Source organism: Geospiza fortis, unplaced genomic scaffold (genome assembly GCF_000277835.1).
Source record: "Geospiza fortis unplaced genomic scaffold, GeoFor_1.0 scaffold171, whole genome shotgun sequence".
NCBI classification, from domain to species: Eukaryota; Metazoa; Chordata; class Aves; order Passeriformes; family Thraupidae; genus Geospiza; species Geospiza fortis.
Genome location: NW_005054313.1, coordinates 8,058,756 through 8,085,727, shown reverse-complemented (window position 1 = coordinate 8,085,727; position 26,972 = coordinate 8,058,756). Strand labels below are relative to the sequence as shown.

The 26,972-nt window shown below is 38.5% G+C and overlaps 1 protein-coding gene across 1 annotated transcript in view; it reads right to left on the bottom strand.

Annotated features, from left to right (window-relative positions):
* FAM189A1 (family with sequence similarity 189 member A1) overlaps window positions 1-26,972 on the bottom strand; it is a 52,853-nt gene that overhangs the window by 6,897 nt on the left and 18,984 nt on the right. Inside the window, exons 4-7 of the mRNA XM_005419764.2 lie at window positions 23,662-23,793; window positions 13,784-13,891; window positions 4,375-4,535; window positions 3,634-3,769 (exon numbers count right to left, since the gene is read on the bottom strand). Of these exons, the coding sequence (XP_005419821.2) occupies window positions 3,634-3,769; window positions 4,375-4,535; window positions 13,784-13,891; window positions 23,662-23,793 (537 nt within the window). The remainder of the gene's footprint in view (window positions 1-3,633; window positions 3,770-4,374; window positions 4,536-13,783; window positions 13,892-23,661; window positions 23,794-26,972) is intronic.

Genomic DNA, 26,972 nt, shown 5'->3' with positions numbered 1-26,972 from the left:
TCCTGCTGGAAAAACTGGATCCATAAATACCTGAAATTTGGAAAGTTTTTTTTCTACTGATTTGATTAGACTTAGGATTAGATCTTGTTGCCAATTTTGATAGATTTTTAGCAGTTCTTTGGGAATGTGATTATCAAAAAAAATATTCCAATAAATAGCTGGTAACAAAAAATGAGAAAAAAATACAAAAAAGGTTGAAAGGAATGAAACTGATACCATCTTGAGCAGAAAGCATCATATCTACTTCTGTCTGTAGGGCCACAATTAACTAGTCGAGCTTATTATGGTTGGTGACAGTCTAGAAATCAGCATCAGTCACCTCTGTGCAAACCTTTTTGTCAAGCACTTAATCTGTGTCTGGCCTAAAAAAATTGGATGTGACACAATTAGTCTGAAGCTATTAGGGCAAGAGCTTCCATTTCACATGCCAGTGTTGATTAAAGCACATATATTTGTGCATAACTTACTGTGCTCACTGTTTTCTTTCTTTCTGTCTGTCTATCTATCTCTGTGATCCAGTGACCAGAAAACTTCTTTTGATACAAATTTTGTTTTTAAAAATTATTTAAAGTTTAGCAAATACAACTCCAAGCAAAGAACAGTACCAGAAATACTTTAACTCAGCAAGAGATGGATAGAGGACTGGGAAGCAAAAGTGAAATCACTCATATTTTTGAACAATTCCCCTGGACATTTCTTAATGGATCTTTCTTGATTGTAGCAGAGTATCACATCTGTGGTAAAAACTAAAATGTGGTGTTGCTTAAAGCCACAGATTGTTCCTGGGACCTAACTGTGGAAGTTCTGGGAACTAACTAGAAAAGTAAGAAATGTTCACAAAAGCTCTTTGTTGCTGTAGAAAATTCAGACTGACTACCTTTTGGAAGAAATGGTACAATGCTTTAAGGGTGTTTGTTCTTTTTAAAAATCTAGGGATTCTAGGGGCTTTCATAAATTCTTAATCTAGGCACTTTCATAATCACTGACTTAATTTCTTAATCGCTGACTGGAAAACATCTGTGGAAAATTGTGCTGAAACATTTATTGACACTCTACATTGTCTCTGAATAATTGCTGAATGTATTTTCTGTGCATTTGGAATTGATTAACCCTCTTGCAGGATTGTAATTGTAGCAGGTAACACTGTGATTTTGAAGCCAGGTCATAGTTTTGGTTCACGCAGGAACAGCACATGGTTTCCTGCAGGCTCCTGCACAGCCAAGGGTAACAAAACCTTATTGAATTCCACATCCTCAGACAGTCACTAAGCCATCAATAGAAAAAAGGAAAAAAAACTGTGCTTTCAACAAGTCTGCAGAGCCTACAGGTTAGAAAACCTCATAAAACACTGTCATTGATTCCGTTCACCCAGAATCCTGATCTGTTTGTTCTTATCTTTTCGATATCCCAGTCAATACTTTGCATGGAAAGCACTGAAAACCACTTTTTTTTATAGTCATGAAATGGGAATTCCTAATCAGTACAGATGACAACAGCAATTTTTACATGGATGCAACCACTTAAATTAGCACTGACATTTGTTGCCCATAAAATGCATGAAATTACCGAGTCCAATTTAGTACAATTTAATAAAATTCTAAGGACCTCAATCCATTTAAGAACAAATAAAACCTATTGCTTGATGCACAGTAAAGGGTTTTACAATTATGACATTATTACATAATCGTTCCCAGAAGCACTTTTGTAGCTAAATCCCTGACATGATTTCCATTGCCAAGCCTGCCTTTGAGGGATTTATAAATCTCATTATTTCTGTTCCTACTGTACTGTGCTCTATGGGAGCATTTGCAGCATGTAAGGACTCAGGTCTCCATTTTGTTCTTCTTGTAGACCCAAAACTGTCTTAGACAGTTCAGCTGGGACACTAATTGCAAAGAAGACAAGAAGGCTTTTGTTGTCAAGAAAAATCTGTGGCTGTCAGTGTAGGCTTTGGTTCTCGCTGCCAGTGAGCTGCAGTGCTGAGAACAGAGCCTGTCACAAGCTCTGAACAGCAACTACCAAGTTCATATACACTCACTCCTGGTAAGAAACCACATTATTAGCACTATCAGAAATGAAGTCACCACTCATTTTCACTGGTGATTAGAACAAACAGCTCTGGAGCTCAGGTGGCCAGAGGTGAACAGGCAAGGTGCTGAAACTGACTCCAGATGCCAAAAATTAGCGGTTAATACGTCTACTTATTAAAGCCAAGCTCTCCTTGCAAGAGCATGACTTTGCAGCTGTAAGTCATAAATGATATTTTTGTTCCATGCTGGTGCTATTGCGCTGCTGCATGTTGATGCTCACACCAAGAGTGGTACCAGTCACAAGAGTGCCCAAAATGATTTTGTGCTTTACTAAAAATAGACACTTAACTAATCCTTACTTAGTACCACATATGAATTCTTATCACAGGCAGGAGCCTTCTCTTTCCCCCCAAGCCATGCATGATTCATATCACTTTTGTCCATGTTTTTTATCACTGAAAAATATTGACTTCTCAAGGCTTGCAGGTTCTGCAAGTTACTTTCAAGGAAAAAGGATGGAACTTGGATAAAAAAATATTCTAGAAAGAGATGGCCTTGAAAACTCCAATTTTGCTGTTCAGCAAGGAGCTTCACTCACGAGCAGTTTATACAGACTCATTTTATTATAGCAAACAAATCAAAAGTAATGCAAAGTTTGGCCAGTTTGTTGCGTTGGGTGGAGGATATAGCACAAGGCAAGGATCAGAAGATCTGTCAGAAACTGTTTTGTCAGCCCCAGAAGCTACAAAGATAGGCATATCTTGGGGAGATTTAATTGTATTTTTTTGGAGGTTTAGCATTTAAATGTGTTTTTTTCCTCAGACACTTGTCTTATTAATTGTCTTAATAATCTCATGTATAATAATGAAAATTTGTATTATTTCTTTAGGTTTGTGGTTTCAATTCTGGTTTCCCCCAACATGGAAATAAGTCACTAGGAAACATTTCAATGTTTTATTTTGGGGAAAGGCAAAGTAGTCCCCTCTGTAATGGGGGTGCATTTGGCAACCTGAACACAGGTATTTCCTCAATGTGCTATTAACAACTGATAAAGAATACCTAGAACATTTAACTCCTGGAGTTTTTACTGAAAGAAATTAGAGCTTCTAAAAGCAATTGTAAGTATTTTCCCTTTGTGACAGCTGATTAAATTACCACATATCCCTTCAAGGAAATGCTGGAATCAGCTCTGGCTGTACATGCAGATACATTATAATTCCAGCTTCAGCTCAGTCAATACTGTACAGTACAAGATAAAGCAAAAAGTCTAATGTAAACATTTGTCTCAAGTACACTGGATCCTTTCTGAAAGGTCTGGGTAAAGTGTCCTGCAGTCTCAGGAGTAGCAGTTTCTTGTCACATAACAGCAGAACTGATGACTAAAAACTGTAACAATCAGAAGGTTAAGCAATAGAGAACGACTCACTGCTGTTGCACAGGAAGTAAAATTTGTTAGCTAAACCCTTATAAAGAAAATGGTCTGGAAAATGTTTTTAAAGAATAAAAGTATTTTCTAATGATTGTTCTTTAAAGTTTACCTAGAATTATTTTGCAGCATGAAAATGTGAAGACCACATAAAGAATTTCCTTTGGTTTTCCTCACCTGTCTGGCAGGCATCTCTCCAATCACTGCCTCATAAGGAGGGGGCAGCTCACTTGGATACAGCATTCCTGGGCTATTAATGGTTACTTCATATAAAGCACCAAATGGGGAATGAGGGAAGTCCAAATGGAGACTTCTACAAAAAAAACATAAACAAGCAAACAATTCAGAAATGGCACTGATTTATTACCTATACCACAGTGATATAAAGACTTCTTTGAATTCAAAGCCAATACACTACAAAGAATTACACTCAAGAAATTTATTAGACAAGACATCCAAGATGAAGCCCTGGTTCACAGGGTAGCTTTAACAACTGTTTTTTATTTTGGATGCCAGCCATCTTTACCAGCCTGTTTTGCCATCATAAACATCCTCCACTAGTCCAAATTAATACACATTAATTGCAATAATTTCCTTTAAAAATTAAATCTCAGACTCAACTTCAAATGTATAATGTTAACTGTGAAAGGATCACTTACAAAGGGACCTTTGCTCAAAGCTCAGACATTGTTATCCTTGTCTTAGTTAAGGTCAGCCATTTCTCTACTGCAGAAATGCTTTAACACAAATATTTCCAGATGTAGCGTAACAAGTTTGCAAAGAAACATATGCAATCTCTCTGGCAATGAAGAGCCTAATGTAAGTGAAGGATTTGGGTTTGTGCTCTTTGAAAGAGCTCCAGGCCCAGAGCTCAGAACCCAGTGCTGGCTGCAAGAGCAGGGAAGGGAAGGGAATCACCTCTGTGCCTCCCCCACGGGTGTGCAGGTGTACTCTGGTGGGTAGTAGGGAGGAGGGGGGATTGGTGGGATGAACTCCTCAAAATCCAAGGTTTGGTGCAGGACAGTTCCATGTGGAGTCATGCAGTCAGGATTGGCAGAATGCGGCCTCTGCGGCAGAAACTGAAATGAACAGGTAAAGTTCCTTCATCATCACCAATATCAACAATGTTAATAAAAGGTCAATATTAGCAACCCTGAGCAATACCAAATTCATTAATACCCAAGCTGAAATGAAAAAGGCACATCTGGGAGCATAAGAATACTTGTGATCAGTGAGGAGGGTGAGTCAGATTGCCAAAATACAGCACAAGGTTTTACTACAGACAGAGAGGCTGTGGGCCTCCAGGTCAGTCGGTCTTAGGATGCACGACACAGACATTTACAATTTAATGGCTTTTCAAGAAATATTTCTACATTGTATATTGTTTTATTGTAGCCCCACATGATCAGTTCTATTTTAATAACTGATGAAAAATAGATATAACTACTAAAACAAATATTTGCATGGTTTTTTTCCAATCTGAACTACCACGCACTTACAGAGAAAAAAAAAACCCAATACCAACCCCCAAAACAACCCCAAATAAAACTACCTAAAAATAGGCTACTATATTGACATTATGTCTTGAATAAAACAACTGGAAATATCCCACACATTTTTTACTTCCAATGAAGGGGCTGTTTATAGCTATTCTTTATTATTCTTGTAAAATGAAATATTCTTAATAGCTCTTTGTGGTTTGGTGATACAGACACTGCACACTTAAATGTGGTATAAAGCTTATAAGCACTGGTATGAAAGTAAGAAAAACATTTATTCCATATACATATCTCAAAACCCAAAAGAAAATAACTGCACTGCACAATAAAAAGTAATAATACTGAGAACCACATCAACATTTGTGACAGAGACCTCATCAGCTTCCAGCAGAGCAGGGATCTAAAGAAGCCATTCCAATACCACTGATATCAGGAACACTCAGAAGTGTCTGGGAAAGGCCTGAACTAATCCAGGATCAAATATGGACCATGCTGAAGATCCCACAACCCACACCTGGTTCTATTTGGTCCCCATGGATCAAAGAGGGACTAAAAGACAATCCAAGACCACAGGATTTTTTCTTCTCCAGGCAAGCTTCTGCTCTCATATCACTTCTCTTGGATCAGTAGATAACTTGATCTTTAGCTCCTCCCTTCTAAAACAAGTCTGCTAAGAAACTCTGCTGAAGGCACATTTCTTTTTTGGGCTGCAACAAGACCTCCTATGTTTTTGTACTGTAGGCTCATTACATTATTGTTTGTTTAAATCCATGATAAACATTTGGGAAGCAGTAAAATAAAAGGGAAAATGTTTATGCTTAGGAGATCCAGCAAGTAGAAAGTAAATTACCTTCATTTTTAATATCACAGTTCTATATTTATCGCTTTTTGAAATTTAACTTGGTGTGGTTCTGCTGAATTTACATGACCACAGAAATGATACTGGTCTTTCGTGTTTTAAAGCTTGAGTTACATCTTAGTTTTATTAAACTCCCTCTATGTATGTTGTTTGAAAGGTCAGAGCTGTAATAATACAGCACAGCAGAGGGTCAGGAGGACCAGTACCTCCTGTTTGTGAAAATGAAGTATTAGCTGCTGGCTGCTTGCCTCTCCAGAGATATTTCCACACATAACTATTAATAAAGAACCTCCTCTGCAGAATTTGTTATTTCCTTACATCCTACAGCCAACCAAGGACTTTCAGCCACTGCATTCTGCTCATGGTACAGCAGAGAAACAGAGACATGGCATCAGTTAGATTTACTCTTCATTATGTGAAATGTCTGATGCTATTCCATCCTCCATGTGAGCTGGGATGCTGTTATTCCAGGTACTATCAGACATTTCTCTGTTTGGCTTACAGGAAAAAAAACCAAAAACCCACAACTTTCTTGCAGTCATTTGGTCTAAACTCATCTGATCTTCCAACAGCCATGCCCCAAAGTACAATATAACATTAATGCCAACCATTAAACTCCAAACTTCTGCCCTAAGCAATCATTGGTCTGCTACCATCTCAAATACATGGAAGAATCTTTTAGGAAAAAAGGAAGCAAGACAAACTTCAACATAATTACCTAAAACCTGTAAACATTTATCATAATGAAGACAAATAACTGAGTATGCTGGGTCACATTTTGTACACTATTTGACTCCACCAAACTCAGGACTGCCCTCATCTTCCTAAAACAGTTGATAATTTGGGTCATTTTTACAGTCTGGAAAGAAAACCATTTTAATTTACAACTTCCTTGACTTTCTCCCAGACTGTTTCTATATTGCCAAGGACCCTGAGCTTTGGTTTGCACCAGAGAACTTGCAGCTCTGTTCCCTCAGTGCTGGAGTTCCCTGGAGCTGGATCCCCTCACCCCTGTCAGAACAGGGCAGTTAAACACAGGGCACTTGCACAGCAGGTGAACCATCAGCACACACTGTGGGACATGACAGAAGGGAGAGGTTTTACACAGGGCAGAAGGGGCTGTGGTTCCAGGAGGAAAAGATCTGATGCTTGGATGCAGCTCAGTTGAACAGCAGAATTACCTGCATCCCTTTCAAGGTCTGGCAATACAAACCATGGACACGAACTGTGACCAGCACTTGACAACGAGCAGCAGGATGGACATGGAAATACACATGTTTGGGGGTGTTTATAAACAACACTTTACCTGTGTGATATCATCCTGCTGGAAGGCACAGAAATTAAAGTGAAAAAGGCTGTAAGAGGGAAACTAGCAGGAAGTGAAACAATAGCAAATATAAGGGATTACCACAAAGAACAGACATCCTTGAGAAAACAACTGAAAGCTAGTAAGTGGGAATTAAGTCATATTTTATTCCACACTACGTTGTCTACTGATCTCTGCTAGCCTGCAAAAGCTTATTCTTTCTACAGAAAAATGTATTTTAAATATCTTCAACAGTTAGTCTCAAATAGTGAAATCTGCCAGGGTTTCAGCAAAGGCTTAATACAAATTTCATATGTTAAAAAAAGACAGTAATAAAATGCAGAGCTGAGAAAGCTGCAGAAACACTGACAAATACTTTCAGACAGAAACACACATTTCTGTTATTAGAAGACAGCTGTTATCAAATAATCAGTCTCAAGGTACTGATGGCAAACGGGACAGGCAACAACAAGAACTGCCAAGCAGAAAATGGGGGTGGCTGTTCAGTGACCAGGATAAACAGGATCAAGTTGCACTCAATATCATGTCAAACACTGCAGCTCACACCATGGAACAGCTCATACCATGGCACTCCCAGCCAGCCTTGGGATTACACTAATGGCCACTGCAGAAGCAATGGATAGAAAATGGTTGCAGACAAAGATAAACAGCATACAGCATCTCTGGTAAATGCTAAATACACAACTGCATCAAAAGCTTAGCAAAAATTTATAGCTATCAACAGATACTTTAAACATATTTACTAGAAAGAAAGAGAAAGCCCATGGCTGTGGAAATCCAGAAGACTCAACCATTTCTGTTACCCTCCTGGAGCTGTTGGATGCTGGGAGCTTTCAGAAATCTGACAGGCAATGAAATACAGATCTGGAATTCATGGTCTTTTAGGAAACAGCTGACCTTATGTTTGAAGCTTGGCATTCAGAATATTACACTCACACAGACAGGTATTTTCTCATCCTTGGCCTTACTTTAGTGTGTGAAACATGTCTGATACTGGATGGGCATTACACAGCCCAGCGCTTGTGCTAAAGGGATGTGGAACACAGAGCACACACTGACCACAGAACTCTGTTTTCATTGGGCACATCTGACTTGGACAGAGGGGAACAGCCTGATTTAAACAACCCTCATAGTGAGGACTACTTTTTTTTTTTCTTGTGTCTGCAGTTATGAGGGAAGAGTAAAAGGTGCTCTCTGCCTGGTTGCAGCAGGGTAAACAAGAAAGCTGTAAAACACTGTAAACCCACTGTCTGGACCTGCATTCAATACAGAAGTTTGCCATGGCAGCAGCAGCAAGTTGTTAGGAAGCAGGGAATTAGAAGCACAAATGGTAGAAGTACCCCACTTCCAGAAGAGGTAAAAGTTTTTGAAAATGCAGTTATGGTCAAGGGTCCATTGCCACAGTACTGAGAATTCCACACAGCCAACAGTGGGGCTGGACACCAGCGACCTCCTCTGCCAGCTCCCAGCCTGCAGCCAGACACATCAGCTACCCCCGCCCAGTGAGGAGTAGCACATCTCTTCTCTCAGTGTTTGACTTTTCCAGGTGGAATACACACCACTACATAGATATGTGTAAAATTGTAAAACTCATTCTCTTTCTGTCAGACCAAATTTCCAGCTCTTCACTGAAAGGCTGTCTGTAAGCTGGTCACTGAAGTGATCAGAAGGTATTATTCATGTTCTGAATATTTTGAATACACTGAGGTAAAAGCTCATGGAGGAGACCCAGTTAAGGAAGTGAAGAAAGAGCAGGTAAGACATGTCAATGTAATTCTCTATTCAAACAGTTCCTCATGTGATACCATGTGGTCCATCCATCTGCCCAAGGCATGTGAGACTAACAGCTCTGCACCAGGACTCCAGCTGGGACCTGCCCACTGAACATCAGCAAAGTCACTCTGTGCTCCGCACACCCTGCTCAGCACCACTGACCCCGTGGAAATGCCACTGCTGGGAGCCACTGCTCAGCAATTACAGCTTATCTCAACCACAAGTGCCTTACATCAGTATGTGCCTGCTGCTCCAAGGGAAACTTATCTGAGTTTTCCCTGTATCTGCATGTAATTACCTCTGTCTTCCATATCACATTTATTACATGCACTGTATAACTCTGAAATCAGTCCTTTGGAGACTCCAGAGTTCATTATTCTCATTTCAGTCATTTCTAAAAATCTGCTGATTTTTGAGAATGGGAAATAGAAATTTCTAATTGCATATAATTAAATACTGGCATGTTATCCTGAGTGAAAGCTCTGTGCAATACACTTGGGTCTATAATTCTGTCTTCAATTAGCTGTCCTCCTGGACAGGTTGCTGTTTTCCTTTTCTAAAACACTGGAATCAGTATCTGCTGAAGGGAAATGTAGACTCTAATTGTCTACAAGAACAGAAGGTCCATGGTTGACTCTTCTAATTTGTCCCTGATCTTAAAGGGAAATTATGAGACAGAAGATATTTTCATAAGGAAATCACATTCAGATTTTTCTGCTCAGTTGTTTCCAGTTGCTGTTCCTACAACCATCACAAGCCATTAGCTCTGGAGCCTCACGGGCATTGCTCTGTGATATCTTTTTTGAAGTACTCAGCATATTTTAGTCTTAAATATTAAACATTCCTATTCTACCAATAAAGTGTTTGATGAAAAATGCCACATTTGTTAAAAATGCCAAAAGATTTCTTGACCTAAGGTATGCATTAATGGTGGGTGTGAGGGGAGTATTTATGTAACCATATTTACATTTAGGATTTTTCTATGGATGTACATAATTCCCAATGCCTATTTCTAAAGGGAATGTCATCTGGGTTTTACACTACCTGTAAGTGAACTTTGTGTCCAAAAAGGATTATTTAAGTTTTAAGGTCATTAGATTAAATTAAAAATTATATGTAGTAACATAAGATCAATTCTCACTTAAGTTTCACTCTGCAGGGCTTTTTTATTACTATTTCACCAGAATATGGGGGTCAAACAATGCCAGCAAGATTTTACCTTCATACAGAGATGCCTTCTGTGAGGTATTTGAGTAGAAATATTAACTACAGCCTATTAAGATAATGACATGCTGAATTATCACTAGGACTGATGAAAACACTAATTAAACATTACAGCTTGCATGTGTCATCATTACCTTATTTTCTTTACAAAATAACAGATGGTTTTAGGTATCACACAACATGAACAGCTACTAACAGTGATGGTGATAAAATCAGAACACACTCCATGATATCAGTGCCAGCACTTCTAGGATAAGAAATGTACAAACATATCTGGAGTGGAGGGAGGACTGGAATAGGTGTAATTCATGCTTTAGCCTGGCCACAGTGGCTGTAATATCTTGTATTTCTTACTTTAATCCAGGCAGCTACCTTTTGAAGAAAACAGGGTGCATTTTCACAGTAGCCATTCATCAGACAAGATGCAAACTGAAAGTGCCTCAGGCAACAAATGAAATATCATGGAAGTGACAGTTTGGTTATTAAGAGAGGTTTCTTCACATTACAGAGCCTTGATATGATCTGATTTGATTCACATTTATTTCCTGGGGGGGTGTGCACATAGAAAGAACAATTCTGGGAAGCCCTGTAATGGAGTGCAGCCTTAAAGTCTCTAGTGAAACACAACAAATGCCTTTTCAATCTTTAGCTCTGGTATCACTTTCTCTTGCAGCTTTAGTACAATTGGTAGGGCTTCTTTGCCTGGGCAAATGCATATACTTTACACAGTGAGAAAGGCTAAAGTGAAATGAAAATTTTGGGGTACTTTCTAAAACAGTTAACTCAAACAAGGAACAATCCAGAAAAAATATAAAATAAAATAAAATATAAAGTAATAAAACCTCTTTGAAGTATTTTGCTGTATTTTTTCCCTTAGCACGTGAAATAAAATATTTGTTGGGTAAGACTGGTTTTAAACCAAAAAACACCTCTTCATATTCACTGGAAAATTTAAACTGTGCTTACTACTGGACAGCTTGTGTTTGTGTTTTTAGGATGCTTTTCCTAAAGGCTGGGATGTCAGAAGACAGCAGTTTCCAGTAAAATACATTGGCTTGCCTGCAGGAATCAAGACACTTGCTGTATGCAAAAGTCATCAACAAAGCACAAAATCACAGAACCATTGCTGCAGATTTTTGTGAGACTGTTACACCTGCCTTATGTTGCTAAGCAATAAATTGGAATTCTTTGAATTTGCAAAAATTACCATTTCAGTGGATTAATTTCTGAGACAAAAACACAGCACAGGAATCACAGAACTGATTGCTCTAATGATAACCTACTGACATCCAAGGAGGCTGTTCCCTATTGCCTCTTCTTGTTACAGGAGAGCCTACAAGCTCCTGAATACTGTAGAACAGAGTAAAACCATCAGCACAATAATTAAAACCTTTTCAGCTTTGAGGAGTGGTATCTCTTGCTGCTGCTGTCAGACTTCCAACATGGTACAACCCCACTAAGAGAAGACGCATCAGTGAAAAATAAAAGGAAAAAGCACAAATCCAACATTAACAAGCAAGAGAAAATGAAGTTAATCAGATTTCTGGGTGTAGCAGAGCAAAGGGGAACTGCAGATCATGGGACAATAGGCTGAAAGCAGTGAAAGAAAAAGAAATCCTCAGGTGAGAGTTGAGCTGGTCTAAGTCAGCGTAGCCCCAGGGAAGTTACGCTCACTTAGGCCCGGTAGGAATCTGGCTCAGCAACCTGAAAAAAGAAAGGGAAAAACTGATAAACAAGAAAAGACTGGGACTGAGCAGAAATATAGATATATTTGTATTTCCCTTCTTCTGGGGAGAAGGAAGAAAATTCTTGTCGATGGAGCTGAAAGGGTGAGAGAACGGACAGCTAAGCAGGAAGACAGAAAGCTGGAAACACAAAGCATAGGAAGCAAAAAGAAATAAACACTGAAACCAAGAAATGGCAGCATTGCCAGGTGGGAAAGAAAGAGTCTTAAAAACATCCAGAATGAGGTGGCAGAGAGAAAAATTATGTGCTTTTAGGAATTTGACTTCCTATTGAGGTTACTGCTTCTTGCATATGCCCATGAGAAGCACTTTAATATTGGTCTTGGTTCATTGTTACCTATTTGTTTTTATTCCTCTTACACTGCTAAATACCATTAAGTGTAAATCAAGATTCCTGGAATATACACTTCTGGATCACTGCTACCATTTTTCCAGTAGACAGATAGATTTTTCAAGGAGTGATAATCTCTTCATCTCCTCATCATCACTGCAAGGTGAAAAAGTTCTTTAGTCAATGGGCATTCTTGTAGTAAATATGGAGGGGGAGAGTATATGAAAAGAAAGAATAGCCAGAATACAATGAAGACCCTTTAACATGTAAAATATAAATGTCATCAGCTGAAGCTGAACATTATTTCTGTTAATTGTTTCCCATCCATACTAGTGTTATTAAATAAGCACCGTTCACAAGCCTCTACAAGCCTGCACAATATGCATGCACAAAGCCCTACAGCAAAAATGCATTTATGCACTCTTTGCAGTAATTACCTAAACATATGAGTCCAACTTATAATACCCATTTCTATGTGAAGCAAACATCAGATCCCAGACTGAAGATATTTTTTAACTGGGTTTGAAACCCAGTGACTGGAACACTTGTCTAAAAAGGGCAGCCTTATCTCTGTAATTCATGCACTTAAATCAATACCTATGGCACCCAGTGTATTTCTGATTATTTATTTCTTTTTAAAACAACTGTGCCTGCATGGGCAGCCTTTACAACATTTCTGTGTTGTTTAAATGGTTTGCAGCTAACTTGCTGGGCCAGTCTTCCACCCATGCAAACTTTTCCAATATCAGATGTTCATATGGCCAGTATTAGATTTGTGTGTGTGCCCTCCTTTATTAAACAGGACATTTCCTAGATTAATCAGCAATAGAACAAGGTTACAAGCAGTGGAGATGGCCTGAAAAATACAAAGATTTTTAAAATTTTGGGGTTTTTTGTTGTTTTTTGTTTTTTTTTTTTTTTACATTGAAACCTTGTGAATCCCAACACTCATTTGGAATAGGAAAGTTGCCTTTGTCCAACCAAAACAAGACAGCATCCTGTGATGCAGCTGACTGTGCAGAAGACTAACGATCCTTTTTGCTCTTGTTTTGAACACAAATGCTACTCTGACAGAACATGTTTTCCTTACGAAAACACTGTTATTGGCACAGGGCTGTGAAAAGTTCCAGTTTTGAGCTTATACTTCTCATACTCTGCAGTTCTCATAGCAATCTAGTAATGAAAATTAGGATCTTAAAGCTAAGTAATTGCTCTGGGGAGTGTGGAAACTGGAGATAATATACAAGTGATGACAGCAAATGTAACGTGAACCTCGTTAATAACCTCATTAACAAAAAGAACAACTCCCAATTACAAAATCCTCATCATACACTATAATACATAAACACTAAAGCACAGCAGCTCCTCATGCTGCATACATCTATATGCTATGTTTATATAGATGTATGCAGATAGAAAATACACCCATGTACACACACACTCTAACACTACACAGAGACACAAACAGGCTGAAGTTTATAAGCAAAGAGTAGGTGCAAATGAGTATCCACAGAGAAGGACACTGTGCTATGCTGGACAAACCCTGTGTTGCCACTGAAACGTACTCACCATTTGCAGGAGATCAGAAGAAACCATCTGCATGCAACACATTGCTGTTGCCAAAGCACAGACAATGGTGGAGATGATATTGAGAGCGCACACACTGAACAACAGGTCCTGCAAGAGACAGCAGCAGAATATCATCTCTTATCTCAGGGACACAAAGCACAGGAAATGCTTGAGGAATCTGATAACAAACACTCTCAACTGCTATCCATGAATAAGGTCCCAAATAACTGGGTAGAACTCATTTAGCTTGTAATCTTTTTCAGGTAGCAATCCACAAAGGCAGCAATTACAGAAACAAACATCTTCCCTTTCCCAGTTCCCACAACACATTTGCTATTAGGTACTTCCTCAGAAATATTGATATTCAAATTTCCTTGCTCCCCAAAAAGACAAATTGCTCTTTCACAGTCGACTCCAAGCAGCAGCTATCACAAGAAATATACTGTAAAAGACATCTCTGATTAAAAACTACGTGCAGAAATATTATTGCTTTGAGTAGTTGAAATCTACAACTTAGGGTTGTGTGCTAAAAAAAAGTCTAGTATGAAATAGAGACTTATCCTGTGTCAGAAACTCAATGCATCTGAAATATTTTTATATATGAGAGAAAGGCAGTGATTAAAAAGCAGTGACTACACACCCAGATATTTCACCTTCTACTGATGAATTGAGTGCCTATGGTCATATTGTTGGCTTTTTTTTTAAAGAACAAGAAGTTTAAAATAGAACACAGAATATTGGTTTAACAAGTAGAATAAAAGAAAATAAACGTTTGAATTAAAATTGAACATTTTTATAGCAATGGTGTCACTAAAAATAAAGCATTTATCTCTCTTCCAATCATTGGATTTGTATTTACTTTTTCCACAGATAGTGAAAAGAAAAGAATTTAGTGTGCTGGCAGCATTTCAAAACTACTACAATCCTTGCACAGAAACTGTATGGCTGCTGGGGCTATTGTGTGGCCCAGTTCTCTGAATAGCCAGTAAAAGCATCTGAGAAAAAGCAGCACAGAGAACAGAACAAAATTGCTACAACACAGTGAGTAAAAAACACTCACTATGTGAAGAACATTCCATAGGGTCTAAGTTTAAAAAAAGTACTTCATTCACTGCCAATGCATGAAACAACTTCTATGCTATAAATTGCTTTGTTTTCCCCAACAGTTCTGAAACAAATGATAGAAAGGTGCACATTTACTCCTGCCACTGTAATTGTTTGCTCCTCAAGTGACCTTCATTTGAAGATGGAAATGCTAGCCATGGGAACCAGGCAGACAATAAATGGGCTAACAAGTTTTGGTCATTTAATAACTTCCACTGAGCCAGATTTGCTCTTGCTGATCTGGTCAGTAGTTTTTTGTCTTCTTGGCCAGCCCCTCAGCCAGAGGAATAATGAATCACCAGCATTAATAGCAAAGTACTGGAAGGGCCAATCACTCAGTCACTCACAGAAGGTGATGCAGAGGACTCACTCATACAGACCCACTCAGAGCATTCAAATGCAGGTAAACAGGTAAAGTGATCCCTGGAGACCCAATTAGTTAACAGTGCCAAAAAAAGGAGATTGAGATCCTTCCTGTTCTGCTTTCCATATGCAAACCTAGGTAATGAACACTGAGGCAGAGACAAGATCTAGGGTAGAAAACAGGACGATTTCCTAGCAGGAAGAAACATCATCCACTGCCAATAACAGCCATTTAAATACAAAAAACTTAGCCAATCTGAGTGCATAACTTAATACCATTTATGCTAAATAATAAAATCAAAGATCTAAATTAGGATGCAAAGTGTCTCCAAGACCCTCATACACCTTTACATGTCCCAGGACAGACATAACTGTGCCTCTAAGTCTCATGGCAGATGTTTTTCTCATCTGTTCCTAAAGACCCCACAGCTTCATCACTATTATTCACTATTCAAGTGTTTATTTTTGCCATCAGTGTCCTGGTTATGTCCATCCCACAGATTAAACCCATGGCTTCTTTTCTTCCATAGCTCTTGAGAACAGGCTGTTACACAGCAGACTTTTATACCTTTGAACTCTATTATCACTCTTGAAGCCTTTTCCACCTTTACTGCATGACATATTAACACCATTTTCTCCAATTCTCAACTGAAATCAACTTTCCAGGCCTCTGATCCTTTCCATTAATCTAATTTGTTTCACCTCACCTGGGCCCACATCTTTCTTTAAATGCAGGATCCTAAACCAGGCACAACTGAAGGCCTTGCAAACACTGACTTTAGTGTGAGGATTATTTCTTGTGCCTTGCAGGCTGCACTCGTCCTTACCCACCCTGAGAGGTTTCCTGGCACACTGGGACAGCTGTGCTCTGTTTGTTACTCAGCATTTTGCTTTTGGTGTAGGGCAGGGATTGCTGCCCACAGGAGCAGCAGCCTCTTTCCACACACTCCTGTCCAGGCTAAGCACACAATTTCTCTTTCTGCTACAATCTCTTTGAAGGTGAAGGCACAATTAGAAAATTCCAAATGCAGGGATGCAGAGTTTTTATGTATTTCATAAAGATCAATAAGGAGCAGACATCTAAAACATTTTAAGTCTAAAATTTTAACAGAGACAGTAACAACTGAGCAGTGATTGTGGAGGCCTCACCACCACTAGATACTTCTTGAAGCAAGACTGCTTCTTTATTTGTTTTGGCTTTTTTATCCTAAAGTCTGTTTCAACTCAAACAGGAATCAAGCCACAACCCACCCTTCTCCTCTGCTCCCCACTCCCCCCACCCTCCCCAAACATTAATCAGCCTCAAGCAATTGACCATTTTCAGGAAATTCACTCCCTGTGCCCTGTAGAAAAAATAATTAGGTAATCCATGACACTCATTTATTCAGCTATAGATAAAAAGTGAGCAGGAACTAAAGCTCTCCACGGCCAAGCACACTGCCAGAAGGACAGGGTAGGTGCTGACAGACAGCAGCTGGAACAAACAATGACAATTAAAAGTGTTCTTTAGGAAATGTCTGTGAAAAAGCAGTGACCACAACAGGGCCAATCGAACTCCCCACAGCCCCAGCCAGCAACATTTATAGGTTTCTAAAGGAGCAGGAAATCTGTACTAAATACAAAATCAGGGAGCTTTAGTAACAGATCTTTAGCTGATATCTACCAGAACACTAATCAGAACACACAACACGTGAATCTCTAATGGTACAAAATACAATTGTCTGCTCCTCAGAAATGGCTGAACCAATTTCCTATTAGATGCTGTCTTTGTCTTTTTAAGACAAAACTGATTCTTCAGCATGCTTTTGTGATAATTAATGCTCTGATAAGTATAATGTACTAGGGAGAATTATTCTTCGACAGGTTACATATACAATTTCCTTCATACACCTTAGCTAACAAATCCCTCCAGAGTGGAATCAGCTGTCAGGATTGCCTGGAACCATCCTAGACCAGTCCAGAGATACACCCACAGGAGTCAGGCAGCATTGTGAGCTGTTTCTCTGTGGCCACTTATTTTCCCAAGTAGGTCCCTCACTAAATCTTAAAAGCACAACTAAAATTTAATACTGACAGTGAAAAAAGCAAGATTTCATGGTTCCAGTATTCCATTTATCCTACAACTTGAACAATTACCAAATTAATGGTGCCAGTACCTGCATAACTGTTTATCATGCTTACCCCCCATAAAAACAGACACCTTTGACTCGTGCTGTGCTCCCAAAGGACACCTGTGCATTCCCACATGATACCTCTGCATTCTCAAATCTTTTTCATACTATCATTTCCCATATGTCTAACTTAGGGACAGAACAGCTATTTATTCTTTTTCCTAATTCAAGCTGTTTTCACTATTATTCTTTTGACACTGTTTTTGTGCTACTGCACCTCAGTTCTTCCTTTACTAGCACAATTAAAACAATACATAAATGTATAAAAATGCATGTTCTATAAATATGTAGTCCAAAATCCTACAGAACAGATTAAAATAGGAGATGCATTACAAAACCCCAGTATTATTTAAAATCTGAATGTTTAATTGCAGTATTTTAATATTTTGTATTCAAAAAATTTAATTTTAAGATATAATTAATTGAGAATATAATATAAAAAACACATACTGCAATATGCTCGAAAAGCAATTTGTCCTAAAAACTGATTTTCTTTGTTTTCCATCAAACTGCTGGGTGATAAAGCAGTCAGATGGTATCAAACTGGAATAAGCAAAAAATTGGTGATTGCCACATCGATAACTCAACTGTAGAAACAATCATTTAACAAAGCAATTTAGAACAGCTGTTAGCACATGCAATTACCTGACAGAAGCAAAGAGATGAGATAGAATCTAAAATGAAAAATGACAATGGCACAAATCCCATCAGCCTGTGATGGGTGCACTGGCAGACTTGGTCCCTTATAACCAATGAACACTCACTCCATGTGTGCTCACCCTGCTGAAATTTTGTCCTTCAGAACATCATTTGTACCTCCTATCACAGCAAATACAAAGCAAAACTGGAATAGTATCACTTCACTCTAATGGTGGGCCATACCCACAGAGTTCCTTCAGCATAGACACCAATTTATAACTGCATTTGTCTCTAATATTAGTTATCTTTCAAAACCATCAAGTGAGCCAGGCTAAAACAGGAATGTCTCCACATATTCAAAACTCAAATGCAGACTTTGGTAAATATTTAGTCACTCTCTTGCTTCTTCCTATCACAGCAATAACTGTACTGAAAATGAAGTTACATGCATGAACATCAAAGCAGAGAATTTGTCACTCAGTACAGACCACACCACACAGATGAAGCACGATTACCTCAAAATATTCACTCTGCCAAGTACTACACAGAAAATTAATCAGCTGTGCTGCTTACATAGAATTGAGAAACTGTATTTAAACCTGTTTTGCTCTAGAAAGACACAAAGTACATCCATTTCATTTTATGAGTTCCAGTCTGCTCAACAGTATTGAAGTGACAGCTCTCTTTACAACACACTCACATTTTGCTGGCTGAATAGATTATTTTCCTGTGGAAATAAAAGATTTGTAGTCTTTGAGGTTCTCGGCACTTTTGAGACTTTAGCCAATACACGATGAAAGCACCAAAATCAGCTTGCTGATGTGTGAAAGGAGCACTCTGAGAGCAGCAGCCCTGAGCACACAGATCTCAGCATCCCCAGCCATCAATGGCTCAAAGCAGCTCCACGGCTGCAGCACTGTGGAGATGATTTTCTTTCTCCTTGATTGACTTCAATTACAGTGCTTCATTTCTTATACTACTGTATCCTGAAAAGAGATAATGAGCAGCAAAGCTTTTTCACCCATGAAATTAGTGTCAATGTACTTCTTTTATTCAAGAATTCAAGGACAACAATCCTTTTAACTCAAAATATAACTTCAGTTGTTCTCATTGGATACATCAAGAAAAACACTAGGAAAAATATCTGCTCTAATACAAGGAAGGCTCAAGAATTAATTTTGAGTCAAATGGGTCTCAACCACACATTGCATTGCAAATGGAGAGATGATCAACACTTCATAAAATAGATTTAAGGTTTGAAAGTACAGTGTAATTCACTATTTTATTATGTTTTTAGGAAGCAGTGCACAGCGCACTGCTACTTAAAAATCTTCTCTGCTTGCACTCCAGTTTGCATACCTTCCAATTCAGGTGTCTGCATTAAATTTAGTACTGGGGATATGATAGTTGGAGACTCCTGAAAGGCTAAGGTTTCACAACATAACTGGACAAGGATGGAATAAACAGATTGCAGTCATTCAAAGAGACACCTTTTCAGCCATGAGAGAAGTTTACAACCATATTCACTCACTGTCCAAGCTAGGAACAGAAAGAAGTATGAGGAAGGAAAAGTAGCTCAGCTACTCAGACTACAAAATCCACCCTGACCCACCCTACTTTTGATGGTTTTGGGGTAGGGAATGTATCTTAATGTAGGAAATATTTTCAGCTACCTGTAAAGGAATGTGAAACAAATCCAGCATTTAAAAACTGATCTGGAATTACTTATTCTGTGCTGAGCTTTATCCAAATTTAAGTAGCTTAAGAAGCCTTTCAGATAAGTCATTCAGTAAAATTAATAATTGCATTTGGTCTTACAGTAAACCTGAGGAAAGACTGTTCTCATAACTCTAAAGAATGTGCTAGGAGACATCCTCCTCTGTTTTGCAAGTGGAAGAATCTTCTTCTGAATGAAAAAAAAATTAAATGTATGAGTAGACTTGGTCATCAGGAAACTCAGTAACAATAAATTCAGATTCAAAGGAGAGGAAAGGAAAGAAAGCATTCACACAGAAGACTTCAAGAGCCCTGAGCTACAAAAATCTTTAATAGAGATGCCTAACTAATGAATGGAACCAGAAACCTGAAAGAGACATTTACTCTTTTATGTTTATATTGTAGTTGAACTTTAGCAGCTCCAAACCAAATATTTATGCTGAAGACAGAGGAGGGAATCAGCTTCTCTCCTTGCCTGATAGTCACAAAAGCATGCTACAGATGCACCTTAAGTAAAGCAGGAAGTAACTACATAAATAGCAAATCTATAAACTCACATACATATCTGCAGGTATTCTGGACTGTGTAAGCTGTTAAAAGCAATTAAAAATACTCAACTGTATCCTTACTAAACCAAAATAGAATAACATTCCCCTCTTGCATGTCAGTATCAGACAGCAATAATATGTTCAAACTTCTAAATACCTAACTTCATTGTCTCAAAATGTTGCACGTATATCTTAAGTAAGTTAAGAATACTCTGAGTTTAGAAAGAAGATAAAATTTTCATAGATGAAAGATATCAGAAAAATTTAGCCTTTTTACTTTAATTAACATGACAAGAAAAACTCAGTTCCTTAAAATTTCATTAACTTCCTATGGAAAAACAGATTAAGTTGATGTTATTGAAACTACATCCTAAATCCATCCCATCTGTGGCCATCATCTCATTTTTGGACACCTGATTCTTAATAAACTTTTTATATTTTTTTAACTAATTTTGTAAATAGGTAGGATTTGCTTGTGCCTTCATTTGGCTTTAAATGAACCAAGTAACTTCCTAATAAAGGATAAAGCTGTTCTAGAAGTGTGGTTACTATTAAAAAAATCAAGATACTAAAACACTGACATCCTTTAGAAGCACAGATTATTGACCCTGAGTATCCAGAGGAAAGCAAGAACCTTATTTTCAGGGGCAGTTTAGGAGCTACTACTGCAGGAAACTGTAAAAAAACCCACGTCTCCTAGTGAAATACAGAACCCAGGAATTGTCTCCACTGTAAACCAGGGTAGATGGATCCCACTTGGGTGCCTGCAGACCTTAATGGCAGTGCATCACATCATGCAGCTGTGCTATTTTCACTGAGGTGTGCAGACAAGACTACAAGTATGGTATCTTATATTTATAATTCTGACCCTACAATTCAACACCCTTGAGTGGGCTGAGACCCCAGTACAACAGTGAAATAGCACAGTATTTTTGTCCATTTTACTGTAACATATAATTTTGTGCTGAAACCCCACTATTCAACTAATTTAAGAAATCAGCACTTACAGATCAGTCAGCATTTGCAATCAATACTTGTATCTATAAATGTGCATATTTGGGACCATACATGTTGCAGTGGTAGCTCCTCTGTCCCCATTAAAAGGTTTGAGTAGTTTATTCAGGGCTTGAAATGAAGAAAGGAGGAGGACTGATTTACAAAAAGCACATAGAGATGGTTCATTGCAAAAACAACAACAAATTTAGAGATTTTTCAAAGCAATTATAACCCCCCCACTCAATAGGATGCAAGGCTCAGTTAACATACACAGGGCCAGGAGCCAGTGCTGGTTTTCCTTGTCCTGTTTGACTGCCTGGGAACAAGATCAGACAGGTGAGATGTGCTGGATTGTTCTGTCCACAGTGGAGCTCCACAGCTGCTACCACCAAAACCCCACAGGTGACTTAGTGGAAACACCAGATTTTTACCCCACCTGCAATAAAGAGGAGCATGAAACCTACATCATGTTATACATGAAATGTATAATCTTAACTCTGGTTCTCTACATTTTTTCTCCCTCTTGCTCCTCAAACAATGAATACAATTGAGATTTTGGTACTAAAACATCTGTTTCTTTAAAATCACATTGTAGTTTTTAACTGTAATTAAAGAGGGTGAGCCTTATCACTGTCAGCTGTTATCTACTGTTCTTAAATTTACAGCCAGGAATCAGAGCTAAGCCAAATAGAAAATAAATGTAGAGTCAAAACTGAAAAAGAGGTAAAAAACTTTCTGAAAAAGTTACTTTCCTAACTACCCTTTCTTAGATGAAAAGTTCTGAACATAATTAAAATTGCACTCAGACTATACTCACGGGAACTCCTGTGTTTAAACCCATTTTCTTGTAATGTAAGTTGATATGTCAATTCCCTTTATAAATGATTGAGTTATATCTTAGAAGAAATTCAATTTTGTGCTTGTATTCTGACTGCTGTATTGGTTAGAATCCTTGTCTTGATTTTCAGCATATGTCACTTCTACTCACTTCATATGCTGACAATGTCCTCCAAAGATAAACAGTTGTTTTCCCTCTCATTAAAATTTACCTTGCTGACATATTTACAGGAAGCAAACATATGCTCCCTCAATCTTTATTTTCATGGGATTAGCAAGTCAGCTTTTCCTGAATGACAGGTTCATGTTTCTGCATCTGTCATACTTTGAGGAATGTCCTTCTCCGAAGTTACCTTCTTGTAATTCATTTCACTGTTATTGTTATGTTTTGACCAGCAATGCCAATTTATGCTCCTTTTCCACTTACTAAACTACCCAGTAGGTTTTTGCTCTGTTATGTTTATCATCCTCATTAAAACCTGAGGCAGAGTTCTTACTTAATTTTGGGGCCATATAAAAATATTTTAACTTCTACCTCATCCATATTACTTGGTGTTAGCTTTTTTTTTTTTTTTGCTTTTTCTTAACAAGGCTGAAGAACATTTAGGCATTTACTACGTAGCTTGTATAGGATTTCTATCCATTCTGAAATTTAAAATATATCTTCAAATATCAATAAAACTTTTATAGCTTTCTCAGGACCCACCTGAGAAAATCTACCTCCCCAAAATCCTTCTCACAATTAATTTCTCTACTTTACTCCATTATTTTCTATTAGTTTTATTCAAGTACATACTTTGAAATTGAACGCCACAGATACAGAGTTCTGCTGATCATGCAACTAAACCTAGAATGAATCAATATCTGCCTCTCAGCCTAGGGTTCCTTTTTCTGTGCAGTTCTTTCATTGATTCCTTACTATTTTTCAAAACAACATAGCATCAATGCCTTCCCATTTGGAGATAATGAAGTGAAGCAATGATGGCAGCAATCACACTGAGCTCTAACTCACTCATACAATATTCTCAGTATTTGCTCTCAATTTTTCATCTGGGTAGCTGTAACACAAAATGCTACAAGATTTACACTTCTTACAGTGTTGCAGAGCAGTTTATAAGCAGGTTTCTAGCAGCACCCAGAAAGAACACACTCTTCTCCCCCAAAGTGATGTGGCTGCCTTCACATCAGGAAATATCTCATCATTCTGCAACACTTTGTGTTTCTTTGCATTCACCATAACATCAATAAACACCACCTCAGAACAGCAAAGTGAAAGATAATTCTTCTTGCACCTTCCAGCATAAACCATAGCCAGTTTGAACTTCTCTTTCTTGAGTAATCCTCAACAAAGCAGTCACCACACAGATGCTGATACTGTGATAGAGAGGTTTTTTGCACGTTAGGGTGGATGAAGACAGAGAACAGCAGCTGCTGCTCCCTTCATCACACACTTTGTCTTGCTGAGTTGAAACTGCAATAATCAGTTAATTCTCTCCTAACACACCTTGAGGGTCAGCCTCACTGCATTGCACTCCTGCAGAGGGTTCAGCTTCAGTGTTTCTCCCAGGTTACTGCAGCCTGATGTCTGGTGCTGCATTTCACAGCAAACACAGACACCATCACTGTCGAATTTAATCTGTGGAGAAAAGGTCAGAAAAAGTATAAATCAACAGAATTTGTATAAAAGTATAAATCAACAGAAACACACTTCCCAAAAATAGTATTTACAGTTACAGCAATGACTACTAAATGCAAAATTAAAATCCTTGTGCTGAACCTTTGGAGCAGAATGTTTTTCAATGGCTAATATAAACTATAAAAACAGGGAAAATACAGAAAGAGGATTCAATGTCAAAAGTGTTACCTTTCATGCCTCTTTTTGAAAAAAAAATTGCTTTGCAGGGGCAGGTGAAACAAGAGTAACCCAACTGAATAAACATAAAATCATACCCAATGTGGGATAACCAAAATAACAGAAAGAGGTCAGAAAATATGTGAAGGAGTCATGATCACAAATCAGTCCTTTATTCCCCTAACTAAAGATGGAAGAACAGTGGCTGGGTGGTGAGATCTGAACCACCCTACTACTTACTCTTTTGCATTAAAAAAAACCCTCAAAATTTCCAGACACAAATCCATTAAAAAATTCCCAATGCAAATACACATTTGCTATTTTTAAATCAAATTCTCTCTAGGATGTTGCCAATTTCCTGAACAAAAACAGGTACCAGCATTCCTTGTGGAATTACCTTGCACAGCCTTATACACAGAATCATTTCAACAGAATATTTACTTACTTCTCAGACCTCAAATAATGTTTAAATTGTTCATATGATCTTAATAGTTATATGTTTAAATATATGGGTTTTTTAGGGCTACCCCTATCAGGTTTATGTAGCACGGTCTCCTCACATGCTGGTGACCAGGACAGCAGATGGAAGAGCAAAACTAAGAGTCAATTAAAGGAACATAATAAGCTTCTCCAGATGAGGTTCAGATGACTGAATGCTTGCCCACTGTGATGAAAGCATGCTCAGGGCAGGAGCTATCTCAGGGGACTGCAGCTCCTGAGACTCCAGATTGCCCTCTAGCCAGCACAATTTGTAAAATGCTTTAGAGAAAATTGGGAATGTAAATTACACCATTTCCCATATTCTCCAAGGCAACACTGGAAATCATTGTCTGTGGCAACTCACAGAAACTGGTCATACCCTGTGCCAGAGACACTGCAAGGAAATAAAGAAAAAACATAGTTTGTTCATCTCTATGATAGTTGTGGGTTTATTTCTCATTACCATACAACTTAACTACAAAGCAGCTTGAACGATTTCAGAATAGTTCTTTTTCAATTCCTGTAATCTTTTAATACTTTCTTTTAAAAGCTGAAGTATCTGAGCAAAACTCAACTAAATGGTTTATGATCAGCTGACCTCAGCTCTTCAAACTGATGTAAAATCAAAGCACTGGCTGTCACTGGCTCCCAAAACTCCGTGGAAATGGGTCAGGGGTTGAGAAATGCTGCTGAGGAATTTTGGAACTCACACTTTGAATTTAGAGCTGTGTCAAAGCCAGGGGCCAGAAGGCTACACCTGGCAAATCAATATCAGCTTCAGTTGCTAAAAAGTTTCTGTAATGAGGAAAATGGACTTCAGACAAAGGTTTTTACTGCAAGATCATCTATTCTGATTCTTGCCTGTCCAATAAAGGACAGGCACTGACTCATGCCATGTGTATGGCATTGCTAATGTGAAATCCACATCCCAGGGCCACCTGGATCACATGTAATGATCAGGTGTCACAAAGATAAGGCTCAAAAGGCTGGGTTAGAATCCCCATTTATGAGAGATTCTCAATTCATTCTGAAAGTTACTCCATAACTTTGTACTGCCCAGTTGCTCTTCTCTTAATTTAATGTTTAAAATTAGTTAAAAGCTAATTTTTTACATGGCAGTTCTTGCAAAACACAGGCCATCTTAAGAATCACAACATATTCAAAACCAGCCAAGATTCACTACCAGATTGGAAGCATATTATTTTTGGAGAATTTTTATCAATTTGCCTTGTTGTGCACCTTTTCCTTCCCTGTTTGTGAAGTGACCTCTTTGCTGTGTTCCTGCCATGGGGAGCAGGACAAAGGCTGCAGGTGTCATTGAATGGGTGAACTGCATTGGTCACTGCTTTTCTGCAGCTGAGAGCTCTCCCGAGGCCCTGCTCCAGAGCGTCCTTCCCCACCCTGCTGCAGTCTCACACTTGTGCTGACAGGATCAAGAGTTCATACAGCTATTCTGCGACCTAAACAGTGCCAAAATTAACTTTTTTTTTCAGGAGGAGAAGGGGATTATTGTTAGCCCAAGGAAGGAGGAGAAGTGGATTATTGTTAGCCCAAATCACATCTCAAAGGCCATTTGCTGTGTGATGCCACAAACAGAGACAGTAGCAGTGACAGTAAATCTGCATTGGTACAGGGAGAAGGGGTTGGGATGGCTCCTTCCAGCTGCTGGGCTGGTGTTTGCCAACCCCAGACACAATTACACCAGCAGTGCCTCCAAAACTGTCTGTGTTTCAATCTCTTTTTGGCCACCAGAACTCAAGACTAAAGCATCATTCACTTCATCCCCTGCACATTCCCCACCATCCTGTGCATATTTGTGTCCCGCTTCGTGATTCTTACTCATGCTAGTCAGTACTCACAGCAGAGCTTGTGTGCTTTCATATTTATGACAGTTGCACAGTACACCCTCTTCCAAACCATATTTAAGATTTCAAACATCAGTCAGAGCTGCCTATATGCATAAATTGTCTTGCAAGTTCATTTTGTTTTGTCAAAAAGCAGCTCTGTTACTTCAAAAGCCATAAAACCCATTAAAAACTTTTCATAGAGCACAGAATCAAAAAAGGAAAGGACCTTCCAGATTTATTACAAATACATGCAGACATTCTCACAGGCTTTATGTTTTTTTAAAATCTGTATCAATTAATCAAATTCTGTCAATGCTGCTGGAAAGAAGCCTGTTTGTTTGTTTGGCTGCTAAGTGCACACACACCCTCCCCTAACAGGAGTTAGGAGTTAGTGAACACTGTCACTTTGCATTCTACCACCTCCCTAATACAAACAAAGTCTTCCAGTAAAAGTAGTAATAGATTTTACTTCTTCTAAATTAACCTTCAGGGAGCTTTATAGGGAACATAAAAAAGGGAAGGAAAATTTTCAAAACGCAGTATTAGAGGTCCAAAGTTGGTAACAAGGCAGTGAAGGACAAGAAAACTCTCCTGGTGTACTCAGGGGAGGGAGCTTCAGTCAATTCTAGTACTTTA